Here is a 13,257-nt window from a genome sequence, read left to right on the forward strand (position 1 = left end):
TTTCAACAATAAATAGTCCGAAGACTAAGCCTTGCGTTTCTGGGCCTTGCGTTTTTGGGCTGCCTCAAGTTCCTTTTCCCGCGTGAGGCATATTTCCACGCCCCGACGCATCTCCTCGACGGCGTGAAACTCCGTGAGACCGAGTCGACGTTTGTTGGAGAGGTCGTAGATGCCATCAACACCCTTGGTCCGCGTCCCGTGGAAACCTGGTGATTGTGAAAAATGAATGACTTCATTTCATACAAACAAGGATGATATGTCACCTACCGGTACTGATTTATTTCGGAGCAGTTGGGTAGCCTAATGGTTAAAGCGTCCGCCCGTCACACTGAAGACCCGGTTCGATTCACCACATGGGTACACAGAGGTAATTATGAATAGTGTTATTGTAAAAATATAGATTTGTTTGTTTTTCACCCCGCACTCAGCATGTGGCCACTTATATGATTTGTAAATAATCGAGTTCCGGTAAGGCAATCCAGCGATCAACATCATGAATATCGATCTACACAACAGGTGTACGATGGCATGCATCATCCAAGTCATCGAAACTGACAACGGGATCCCGTTAGTTGCCTCTTTCGACATAATTGTATCAGGGGTGGAAATAACTTTAAAATTGCTAGTGTACTCCGATACAGTGGCACATGTAAACTCACTTGCCCTGATATTTTTTCCACTATAAAGGCCGATTTTCTTCTTGATGTTTTAAATGAACAACATAATTAACATTGGAAAGTCAACTGGACACCGGTACAGCATGATATGCAAATTTGCTTGCCCGACAGAAAAAAATTTGGACTGGGACGTCGGGCAATGGGTTATTTCCACCCCTGTGTATTGGTTCTAAACAAATCGCAAACACTGGGACTTTCTTTTGTACGTGACCCGTGAAGATCCGGGTTAGAATTGATCTTCAGTAACCCATGCTTGTCGTAAGAGGCGACAAACGGGATCGGGTGGTCAGACTCATTGACTTGGTTGACACATGTCATTGTATCCCAATTGCGTAGATCGATGCTCATGCTGTTGATCACTGGAATGCCTGTTCTAGACACGATTATTTACAGACCATATAGCTGGAATACTGCTGAGTGCGGCGTAAAACTAAACTCACTTACTCACTCTGAAGCAAGACGTCTGAACGTGTTTTACGTATGCTTCAGTGACTATTATGGAGTTTTTGACACGTTATCCGGATGAAATGAAACAGTGTCACGTGTAGCTGAGCGATGTCATGCGTTATGTGCCATGCCTCCTGTCTTTAGACGAATCTATGGACAAGGATGTGTATGGGTAAAACGTAACCAATGCTCTCATGTACCTCGAATCTGTAGGTGGAGATTCTCGCAGAATTTCCCGAAGTCCGGTTGGGCAGAGAGGTGGGGGATCTTGATGAGGACTGAAGCACGGAGGGTTGTACCCAGGTTGGTCGGACAGAACGTCAGGTAGCCCAGACCTTTCCTCTTGGCGAACTGCACATCACTTCCCTCTATTGTCTTGATGGCCTGCACATGTAACAATGCAACGTTTAAAGCTGGTCTATACACTATAGTACCCTAAGCACCGTAAGCATTGCCTTCCTTCGTCACAGTGTGTCATGTGTTGGGTCATGTATCAAATATAGTGTGTCATGTGTCGGGTCACGTATCAAATATAGTGTGTCATGTGTCGGGTCATGTATCAAATATACTGTGTCATGTGTCGGGTCATGTATCAAATATAGTGTGTCATGTGTCGGGTCATGTATCAATTATAGTGTGTCATGTGTCGGGTCATGTATCAGATATAGTGTGTCATGTGTCGGGTCATGTATCAAATATAGTGTGCCATGTGTTGGGTCATGTATCAAATATAGTGTGTCATGTGTCGGGTCATGTATCAAATATAATATGTCATGTGTCGGGTCATGTATCAACTATAGTGTGTTATGTGTCGGGTCATGTATCAAATATAGTTTCTCCAGTAAGCCATGTGTAGTGTGTCCTCTGTGCAATATGTAGGGTCTCCTGTAAGCCATGTGGAGTGTGTCCTCTGTGCAATATGTAGTGGCTCCTGTAAGCGATGTGGGTGTGTTCTGTGTAATATGTAGTGTCTCCTGTAAGCCATGTGGAGTGTGTCCTCTGTGCAATATGTAGTGTCTCCTGTAAGCCATGTGTAGTGGTCCACTGTGCAATATGTAGTGTCTCCTGTAAGCCATGTGGAGTGTGTCCTCTGTGCAATATGTAGTGTCTCCTGTAAGCCATGTGGAGTGTGTCCTCTGTGCAATATGTAGTGTCTCCTGTAAGCCATGTGTAGTGTGTCCTCTGTGCAATATGTAGTGTGTTCCTGTAGAGCCATGTGGATGTGGAGTGTCTCTGTGCAATATGTAGTGTCTCCTGTAAGCCATGTGTAGTGTATGTGCAATATGTAGTGTCTCCTGTAAGCCATGTGTGAGTGTCTCCTCTGTGCAATGTGGAGTGTGTCCCCTGTAAGCCATGTGGAGTGTGTCCTCTGTGCAATATGTAGTGTCTCCTGTAAGTCATGTAGAGTGTCCTCTGTGCAATATGTAGTGTCTCCTGTAAGCCATGTGGTGTGTCCTCTGTGTGCAATATGTAGTGTCTCCTGTAAGCCATGTGGAGTGTGTCCTCTGTGCAATATGTAGTGTTCCCTGTAAGCCATGTGGAGTGTGTCCTCTGTGCAATATGTAGTGTCTCCTGTAAGCCATGTAGAGAGTCCTCTGTGCAATATGTAGTGTCTCCTGTAAGCCATGTGGAGTGTGTCCTCTGTGCAATATGTAGTGTCTCCTGTAAGCCATGTGGAGTGTGTCCTCTGTGCAATATGTAGTGTCTCCTGTAAGCCATGTGGAGTGTGTCCTCTGTGCAATATGTAGTGTCTCCTGTAAGCCATGTGTAGTGTGTCCTGTGCAATATGTAGCAGTGTGTCCCTGTGCAAGCCATGTGTGCAATATGTAGTGTCTCCTGTGGTGGTTCTCTCAGTAATATGTAGTGTTCCTGTGCCATGTGGAGGTGGTTCCCTCTGTGCAATATGTAGTGTCTCCTGTAAGCCATGTGGAGTGTGTCCTCTGTGCAATATGTAGTGTCTCCTGTAAGCCATGTGGAGGTGTCCTCTGTGCAATATGTAGTGTCTCCTGTAAGCCATGTGTATGTGTGTCCCTCTGTGCAATATGTAGTGTCTCCTGTGCCATGTGATAGTGTGTCCTCCCAGCAATATGTAGTGTCTCCTGTAAGCCATGTGGAGTGTGTCCTCTGTGCAATGTGTAGTGTCTCCTGTAAGCCATGTAGAGAGTCCTCTGTGCAATATGTAGTGTCTCCTGTAAGCCATGTGGAGTGTGTCCCTCTGTATGTGTCTCCTGTCATGTGGAGTGTGTCCTCTGTGCAATATGTAGTGTCTCCTGTAAGCCATGTGGAGTGTGTCTCTCTGTGCAATATGTAGTGTCTCCTGTAAGCCATGTGGGTGTGTCATGTAGTGTCTCCTGTAAGCCATGTGGGAGGTGTCCCTGTAGCAATATGTAGTGTCTCCTGTAAGCCATGTGGAGTGTGTCCTCTGTGCAATATGTAGTGTCCCTGTAAGCCATGTGGAGTGTGTCCTCTGTGCAATATGTAGTGTCTCCTGTAAGCCATGTGGAGGTGTCCTCTGTGCAATATGTAGTGTGTCTCCTGTGCCATATGTAGTGTCTCCCTCTGTGCTTCATAATATATGTGTGTCTCCCTCATGTGGAGTGTGTGTCCTCTGTGCAATATGTAGTGTCTCCTGTAAGCCATGTGGAGTGTGTCCCTCTGTGCAATATGTAGTGTCTCCTGTAAGCCATGTGGAGTGTGTCCTCTGTGCAATATGTAGTGTCTCCTGTAAGCCATGTGTTCTCTGTGCAATATGTAGTGTCTCCTGTAAGCCATGTGGAGAGTGTGTCCTCTGTGCAATATGTAGTGTCCTGTAAGCCATGTGGGTAGCAATATGTAGTGTCTCCTGTAAGCCATGTGGGAGTGTGTCCTCTGTGCAATATGTAGTGTCTCCTGTAAGCCATGTGGAGTGTGTCCTCTGTGCAAGGTAGTGTCTCCTGTAAGCCATGTGGAGTGTGTCCTCTGTGCAATATGTAGTGTCTCCTGTAAGCCATGTGGAGTGTGTCCTCTGTGCAATATGTAGTGTCTCCTGTAAGCCATGTGGAGTGTGTCCTCTGTGCAATATGTAGTGTCTCCTGTAAGCCATGTGAGTGTGTCCTCTGTGCAATATGTAGTGTCTCCTGTAAGCCATGTGGAGTGTGTCCTCTGTGCAATATGTAGTGTCTCCTGTAAGCCATGTGGAGTGTGTTCTCTGTGCAATATGTAGTGTCTCTGTGCAATATGTAAGCGTCTCCCTGTGGCCATGTGGAGTGTGTCCTCTGTGCAATATGTAGTGTCTCCTGTAAGCCATGTGGAGTGTGTCCTCTGTGCAATATGTAGTGTCTCCTGTAAGCCATGTGGAGTGTGTTCTCTGTGCAATATGTAGTGTCTCCTGTAAGCCATGTGGAGTGTGTCCTCTGTGCAATATGTAGTGTCTCCTGTAAGCCATGTGGAGTGTGTCCTCTGTGCAATATGTAGTGTCTCCTGTAAGCCATGTGGAGTGTGTCCTCTGTGCAATATGTAGTGTCTCCTCCCTGTGCAATGTGTAGTGTGTAAGCCATCTGGAGGTGCAATATGTAGTGTCTCCTGTAAGCCATGTGGAGTGTGTCCTCTGTGCAATATGTAGTGTCTCCTGTAAGCCATGTGGAGTGTGTCCTCTGTGCAATATGTAGTGTCTCCTGTAAGCCATGTGGAGTGTGTCCTCTGTGCAATATGTAGTGTCTCCTGTAAGCCATGTGGAGTGTGTCTCTGTGCAATATGTAGTGTCTCCTGTAAGCCATGTGGAGGTGTGTCTCTGTGTAATATGTAGTGTCTCCTGTAAGCCATGTGGAGTGTGTCCTCTGTGCAATATGTAGTGTTTCCTGTAAGCCATGTGGAGTGTGTGTCCTCTGCAATATGTAGTGTCTCCTGTATGTGTAGGTGTCTCCAATATGTAGTGTTCCTGTTAGTCATGTGGAGTGTGTCCTCTGTGCAATATGTAGTGTCTCCTGTAAGCCATGTGGAGTGTGTCCTCTGTGCAATATGTAGTGTCTCCCATTAATGTCTCCTGTAAGCCATGTGGAGTGTGGTCTCTGTGCAATATGTAGTGTCTCCTGTAAGCCATGTGGAGTGTGTCCCTCTGTGCAATATGTAGTGTCTTCCTGTAAGCCATGTGGAGCGTGTCCTCTGTGCAATATGTAGTGTCTCCTGTAAGCCATGTGGAGTGTGTCCCCCCAATATGTAGTGTCTCCTGGTCATGTGGAGTGTGTCCTCTGTGCAATATGTAGTGTCTCCTGTAAGCCATGTGGAGTGTGTCCTCTGTGCAATATGTAGTGTCTCCTGTAAGCCATGTGGGAGGTGTGTCCTCTGTGCAGCATGGTGGTCCTGTCATGTGGAGTGTGTAATATGTAGTGTCTCCTGTTAGGGTATGTGGAGGTAAGTTCTCCTGTAAGCCATGTGGAGTGTGTCCTCTGTGCAATATGTAGTGTCTCCCTGTAAGCCATGTGGAGTGTGTTCTCTGTGCAATATGTAGTGTCTCCTGTGTGTGTGGAGTGTGTCCCTTGTGCAATTATGTAGTGTCTCCCAGTGTCCCTGGAGGGGTAGGTCCCGTGGAGTCTCCTGTGTTTCTTCAGCAATATGTGGTCTCCCGTTAGTTATGTGGAGTGTGTCCTCGGTGCAATATAGTGTCCTGTGCCGAGTGTGTCCTCTGTGCAACATGTAGTGTCTCCCTGTAAGCCATGTGGAGTGTCCTCTGTGCAATAGCGTGAGCATGTTGTGCAATATGTAGTGTCCTCCTGTTTCTCCTTAAGGTATGTGGAGTGTGTTCTGTTCATGCAATGTTCCCTGGGGCACGGAGTGTGAGTCTGTATGTGTAGCAGTAGGTATGGAGGAGCAGCAATATGTAGTGTTCCTGTAAGCCACGTGGAGTGTGTTCTCTGTGCAACATGTAGTGTCTCCAAAGCCACGTGAGTGCTGTTCTCCAGTAATATGTAGTGGAGTGTGGAGTTCGTTCTCTGTGCAATATGTAGTGTCTCCTGTAAGCCATGTGGAGTGTGTCTCTGTGCAATATGTAGTGTCTCCTGTAAGCCACGTGGAGTGTTCTCCTGTCAGCAATACGTAATGTGTCCTGTAAGCCACGTGGAGTGTGTTCTCTGTGCAATATGTAGTGTCTCCTGTTAGGTATGTGGAGTGTGTCCTCTGTGCAATATGTAGTGTCTCCTGTTAGGTATGTGGAGTGTGTCCTCTGTGCAATATGTAGTGTCTGCTGTAAGCCATGTTGAGTGTGTCTGTGCAATATGTAGTGTCTCCTGTAAGCCATGTGGAGTGTGTCCTCTGTGCAATATGTAGTGTCTCCTGTAAGCCATGTGGAGTGGTATGTGTAGTTTCTCCTGTAAGCCATGTGGAGTGATATGTGTAGTTTCTCCTGTAAGCCATGTGGAGTGTTATGTGTAGTTTCTCCTGTAAGTCATGTGGAGTGTTATGTGTAGTTTCTCCTGTAAGCCATGTGGAGTGTTATGTGTAGTTTCTCCTGTAAGCCATGTGGAGTGTTATGTGTAGTTTCTCCTGTAAGCCATGTGGAGTGTTATGTGTAGTTTCTCCTGTAAGCCATGTGGAGTGTTATGTGTAGTTTTTCCTGTAAGCCATGTGGAGCGTTATGTGTAGTTTCTCCTGTAAGCCATGTGGAGTGTTACATGTAGTGTTTTATGTGTGCAATATGTAGTTTCTCTTATAAGCCATATGCAGTGAATTGAGGGTAGCATCCATGTCCAAGACCAGGATATTATGTCCTAATATGGACTCAGTGTTGATTTCTCTCCTGAGAATCTGTGATTCGATAAGAACATTACTGACATCGTCCTATACTAACGGTGCAGAGTCTCTTGTAGACGGCTCCCAAGTCGCCTCCCTTCTGCATGGAGATGAGACGGAGATGGTCCTCCTCGTTCACCCACACAAGGAAGGTCTTGTCGTTGTTGAAGAAAATGCCTCTGCCAGAAGGCCAGTCGTTAAAGATGCTGGCAGCTCCCAATAGGCTAACGCAATGATAAAGTAATATACAACATATGGAAACATTTGCCACATCAATCAGAGAAGTAGTACCATATAGTAGCAGTAACATCCAGTCTAAGTAAACTTTGGCTCAGTATTATTCGTTACACTGCCATACCGAGTCTAACATACCCTAGTAGAAGGTCGCGTCAGCTAATCTTTGAGCGACCTATGACCGTCCAATCAAACGAGAGACGGCCGAACTGATTTAGCCAATCAGACAACAGCTACTATTTATTCACTTCGAGTTTCTGAGTGAAGAGTTTTTGATTTACTCTTCCCCCGTCGCTGACACTGATCAATCAACAAACGGAAATCCGCACAAAAACACAGATATTTGACCTGCAGCATAAACGCTTAGGGGTTCCTGATGACATGGTTATTATTAGCGTATATTTCCGCAAGATGACATTCTCGAATATTGACAACGCTAATTTCATCGACAGCTTACTCACTGCTGTGAATAATGGCGTGCTCTTTGTGCATCACTCGGAAGCGATCGTGCGGAAAATAGCATTCGGAGTCATTCGAGTACAAACGTTTTCGAGGTAAAAGTTCAAACGGTACGTGCGAATGTTAACTTTTGCGATATATGTATATATATACACCTGGAACTTAATTAAGCACCCCCTGATATATTTCATGATGGTAGAGCAACTGTTAACCATCGTTAAACATGAATGATATCTCTGTATTACAACACATCTCTAGTAGTCTAAAAAGGTGTTTCAGTTCCTTTGCACTCGTCACAATGCATCCCTTGTGCACGTAAAGCATACAACCCACACTTTTCCCAAAATTCAGTTTCTCTGATATGCAATTTATGGGTATAAAAGCAGACAAATTTGTAACTGTCTCCATTAATGAATACTGAAATGGCGAGGAGATGACTTTCTGAAGCACTAAGGTGGCAATTGTAGGCATACATGCAACAGGCATGTCCTTCAAAGCTATTGGACGACAACTGGGCTACAGTCACTCGGTCATCAGCCGACTTGTCCGAAACATCAGATGACAGGAGATGTGAGAGATCGTTCAAGGCCTGGACAACCCAGGAAGACAACGGCCCGTGATGATCGCAGCCTGGAACGTCTGGTAAGGCGCGAGAGAACCCTTTGCCACAAGTTCGGGTTTGAAGCGCCTGTGGTTACCCTACAGACAATTATCCACCAGAACCGTCAGAAATCGCCTTAGGGCACTTGGTATGAGGTTCAGAAGAGTCATCAAACGTCCTGCTCTGTCTGATCTCCTTAAGAGACGACGTCTGGAGTGGTGTATGGCCCGTCGGCAGTGGAACCTGAGGACATGGAGGAGGGTCCACTGGTCAGATGAGAGGAGGTTCCTCCTCAACGTTACAGATGGTCGAATGAGAGTGTGGGGGCATAAAAACACTGCTTACGTGCCCAGGAATATCCACCCTACTGTTCCTTATGCTGGAGGATCGGTTATGATCTGGGTTTGTCTTTCACGAGACTGTAAACTGCAAATGGTGACTGTCCGAGGACATCTTAATGGTCAGCAGTACATCCAGGATATTCTCCATCCAGTTGTCGTGCCTCACTTTGACAACCATCCGTTGGCTACTCACCCGATATTCATGGACGACAACGCCAGGCCGCATCGTTCACGTGCTGTGACCGCACATATCCAGAATGAGGCTATCATGGCATTACCTTGGCCAGCAATGAGCCCCGATTTGAATCCTTTGGAGCACATCTGGGACTTTCTTGGACGCCGTGTGAGGTTGAGAGAACCCCCTCTCCAGAATCTTGCACAGCTGGAAGCTGCTTTGCATGAAGAATGGCGGCAATTGCCACTTGATCGTATCAGAAGGTTTACCAGTAGCATGAGGAGAAGGATTCAAGCTGTCATCAAAGCACGTGGGGGGATACACCCGATACTGATGCCAGACCCATCAGATGTTAGCATGTGACATTCCTTGTGCATCATTTATTGTAATAGTCAGCCATTGACAATGCTACGACCATACTTGTTCAGTGACTATTTTCATCAAAAATCAATAGTGACCAAATCACATTGGTTACGCTATTAAAACAACACGAATTGGAATCATTGTCTTGTTTTTCATTTGCCAATAGATCGTATGTTTCACAATAGCTAAGGTTCCACTATCTTTGGAATAGTGAGAAAGTTACAGCAAGTTTTGTTTCTCATCATCCAGAAAATAGGGGGGGTGCTTAATTAAGTTCCAGGTGTATATATATATATAAAACGACAGCAGAAACACCAATCATAGCAGTGGTAACTTGAATTTTCGCACAAGTGACATCAATTTACTTTTATCAGTAGTAACATCAATTTTATCAGTAGTAACACCATATTGAGCAGTGGCGAAGTAGTGGCACCCTTTTCAGCAGTAGGAATTACATCAATTATAGCAGGAATAACATCAAATTTAGTAGTTTTATCAATTTAAGCAGAATTAAAAACCACATAGTGACATGAATAAGCGGTATTTTCATCCCTGGACTGTCCAGTAAATATTCGACTACTTTCAGGTTGCCATCACCGAGCTGGAGTCTTGATGCTTTACACCAGAAACAAACAAATGCAATATAGTCAAATGTTTATTGATCTATATATCACAAAGTAGTACCTGTCCTCGACCCTGAACATGTAGTGGTTCTGTATCAGGTCTTGTTGTTCCTCCTGGCTCATGGTCTCCAGAGAGTGGTACGTTCCAGCAAGATCCCCGGTAAAGTTGAGGAGAACTTCCTTCGTGGTTGCCTCCATCGCCAGTCGTTGCTAAACAATGACACATGGACTCGTTATTATGTCACACGTCCTCGAGGCACATCAGATATATATGTTGATACAATCTTGGTACTACAGGACAACATATAAGTGTGAGTTGGGCATAGAGTGAGTGAGTATGGTATTACGCCGCTTTTAGCAATATTCCAGCAATATCACGACGGGGGGACACCAGAAATGGGCTTCACTCATTGTACCCATGTGGGGAATCGAACCCGGGTCTTCGGCGTGACAAGCGAACGCTTTAACCATTAGGCTACCCTACCGCCCCAGTTGGGCTTAGATGTGGATTGAACCGATTGAATAGAACCGATTTCAAAAGCCATGTAACATGGGTAATCTGCTGACAAAACAGATAATAATCTCAGAGAGGAGGCGCCTGTTAATTTCTGCACTTAAAAACATTGTAGGGCGGGGGGGAAGCCTAGTGGTAAAAGCATTAGCTCGGCACACTGAAGACCCGGGTTCGATTCCACACATGGGCACAATGCGTGGAGTCCATTTCTGATATTGCTAGAATATTGCTAAAATCAGCGTAAAACCATACTCACTCAAAATCATTGTATTTCTGAACATTTGTATGCCATGTAGATTCTGAACATTCAGAGATGACAGAGTTTGTCATATCGCTTCCAAATCAAAGGGGGCGGTGGAACCAAGACGCGTCCGCTCGTCACGCCGAAGATCTGGGTTTGATTCCCCACGTAAGTACAATGTGTGAAGCGCTTTTCTGGTGTCCCCCGCCATGATATTGCTGGAATATTGCTAACAGCGGCGTAAAACAAAACTCACTCACTCCAAATCAAGGGTATGTTGAAAATGGGTCTATGGCATTTTTTTCTAACTTTATAGAATTGTTAATGTACAGAATGGTATCTCACTACGCAATAAGCTAGCACTATACAACCAGCACATCCTACGACCTGCATCCTACGACCTGCATCCTACGACCTGCAAGCTGCCACACACGCACGCACAATGTAAGTGGGAAATTAGCACTTTCGTACCTCATAAACCGGATTAGAACCGGATTAGAAGATCCGGATTAGAACTGGTTTTCACCAACCCATGCTTAAGGTAAGAGAGGACTAACGGGATCAGGTGGTCAGACTCACTGACTTGGTTGACACATGTCATCGGTTCCCAATCGTGTAGATTAACGCTCATGCTGTTGATCATTGGATTGTCTGGTTCAGACTCGATTATTTACAGACCGTGGCCACATTGCTGGAATACTGCTGTACGGCGTTAAACGACAAACACACTCAAACACCTCATTACAGAATGGAAAGATTCTGCACTGGATCCTTGGGAATTCTCACGGTGAACTATGCTAAAACTTTCAGTGTGGCTATACAAGGTGCTTTTGCCACAACTGCCACGTACGTCTTTTGTTAAAATGGGTGGAAAGCCATAGTTGTCGTAGTTCCGTCCGACACGGATGCGGGTAGAGACGATGTATTTCCCGGAAGGGTCAAGGTTACCAAACGTAAGATTCTCCAAGTCACCTAGGTCAGGCTCTGGGTGATCTAACTTATCGACCTTGTGGTAGTCCTTGATGACGTCATCGATAACGTCGGCGAAGATGGTGTAGCCATGGGGATCACAGGTGAAGATGCCTACTTCGCAGTATAGATTCTTACATCCTACAAGAAAAAAGAGAGTAAAATATGTGTTGTTGATTTTTAAAATATTAATCAATATAATTGATGATAATCATACATTTTCATCGAATTATTCACAGATGCATCAATGGTATCAAACTCAACTAGGACTGTGCAGTATTACCGGTAAACCGGTATATACCGGTACAGTATCTCGCGATACGATTATCGCGATATGGTTCAGATTCTGCAATATATTGGGTCGTCCAGAATTAGCTCCCTTTGAATTATCTGCCCTTGTCAGGCTCGCTGACTCGGCTGACACATGTCACCGTATCCCAATGCTGTTGATCACTGGATTGTCTGGTCCAGACTTGATTATTTACAGACCGCCACCATGCAGTCTAAGTAAACTTAGGCTCAGTATTATTCGTTACACTGCTATACTGAGTCTAACAAACCCCAGTAGAAGGTCGCGTCAGTTAACCTTTTCAATTGACCAATCAGAACACAGCTTACCAAGTCGCGAAAGTTGACATTCGCACATACCTATGAACCTTTACCTCGAAAATGTTTTGTACCCGAACGATTCCGAATGCTATTTTCCGTACGATCGCTTCCGAGTGATGCACATAGAGCACGCCACAACAGTGAGTAAACACTCGCGTTTTGTCAGTATTCAAGGATGTCAGCTTGCGGAAATGTTAGCTAATGATAACCAAGTCAACAGAAACCCAAAAGCGTTTATTCTGCACGTCTTATATCAGTGTTTTATGCGGGTTTTCATTTGTTGTGAGATCAGTGTTGGCGACGGGGGAAGAGAAAATCCATTTTGTAAGTACTGCCGAACCCTAAATAGTAGCCGTTGTCTGATTGGTTAAATCCGTTCCGCCGTCTCGCGTTTGATTGGACGGTCATAGACTCGCCGCCATGTTGCTGGAATATTGCTGAGTGCGGCGTTAAACAACAAACAAACCAAACCGCCTATTGTAACCACAGGGTTTTCATTGGTCGTTTATGATTATCATAGGGTATACAGTGTCTGGATGCGATTCAACAGTAGTGGAGTTATATGCTGTTTTATGCCGTTTGGGGCAAATAATGCATTTCTGCAATTTTCAATCCCATATGGCCGCCAAACGATGAAACTTTTGATATGCATGTAAGAACACGAAATGTTAAGCATCTCATGTTGATGCATAGTGCCAAGTGTCAGCTACGCTGTGTTTAAAGTAGTGTCATCAGAATCTGTTGAAATCCAATATGGCCGCCACACAAATACACAAAGCCGTCATTCAGCAGCTTACGACTACATCAAATAACTGACCAATCACCTGACCGAATGCAGTCAGCTAGCGTTCCGCCATATTTGGTCTCTCGCTCTTTTAGCTTTTCAAACCGTTCTGGGGTCAGGTGCTTCTTCAAAAGCGACTTGCATTCCTCCGAGGAGGGGTTCACCAGACACTCCCAAAGGTCCATGAGGTCTCCATTGCCAGAGGCAATATTTCCAGAACTTCCAATACACCCATTATCCATTATGAAACCTAGAAATGAAAAAGTGGTGCTTTCATTCATGATGGCTTGAAGCAAAAGCTATAGGATTGATGAATCGATTTTGTTACGTAGAGCGTGTACGATCGTTATCCCGTGACGTCATTAGTTTAATTTCATGAGATGAGGAAACTGAACCGTAGGATTTAGTCTGTTACCTATTATTATTTATTTATTATAGGATATTTATATAGCGCACA

The 13,257-nt window shown here is 45.1% G+C and overlaps 1 protein-coding gene across 1 annotated transcript; it reads right to left on the reverse strand.

The window, feature by feature from the left end:
* On the reverse strand, positions 1-13,025 carry LOC124290083 (arginine kinase-like). Its single transcript, XM_046726771.1, has 6 exons — positions 12,841-13,025; positions 11,289-11,548; positions 9,745-9,893; positions 6,946-7,111; positions 1,325-1,508; positions 1-206 (listed from the first exon to the last, which is right to left on the reverse strand). Exons 1-6 carry the CDS (start codon positions 12,983-12,985, stop codon positions 25-27), a joined length of 1,086 nt encoding a protein of 361 aa, XP_046582727.1. The 5' UTR covers positions 12,986-13,025; the 3' UTR covers positions 1-24.
* Between the last annotated feature and the right edge of the window lie 232 nt (positions 13,026-13,257).

Source organism: Haliotis rubra, unplaced genomic scaffold, assembly GCF_003918875.1.
Source record: "Haliotis rubra isolate DU_JTF1 unplaced genomic scaffold, ASM391887v1 Scf456, whole genome shotgun sequence".
Taxonomy (NCBI): domain Eukaryota; kingdom Metazoa; phylum Mollusca; class Gastropoda; order Lepetellida; family Haliotidae; genus Haliotis; species Haliotis rubra.

Coding starts and splice junctions, on each gene's coding strand:
- LOC124290083 (XM_046726771.1), bottom strand. CDS start 12,985: ATGGACCTTTGGGAGTGTCTGGTGAACCCCTCCTCGGAGGAATGCAAG. Junction 9,894..11,288: donor CACCCATTTTAACAAAAGAC/GTACGTGGCAGT, acceptor GTCATTGTTTAG/CAACGACTGGCGATGGAGGC. Junction 207..1,324: donor TCTCCACCTACAGATTCGAG/GTACATGAGAGC, acceptor CACAATCACCAG/GTTTCCACGGGACGCGGACC.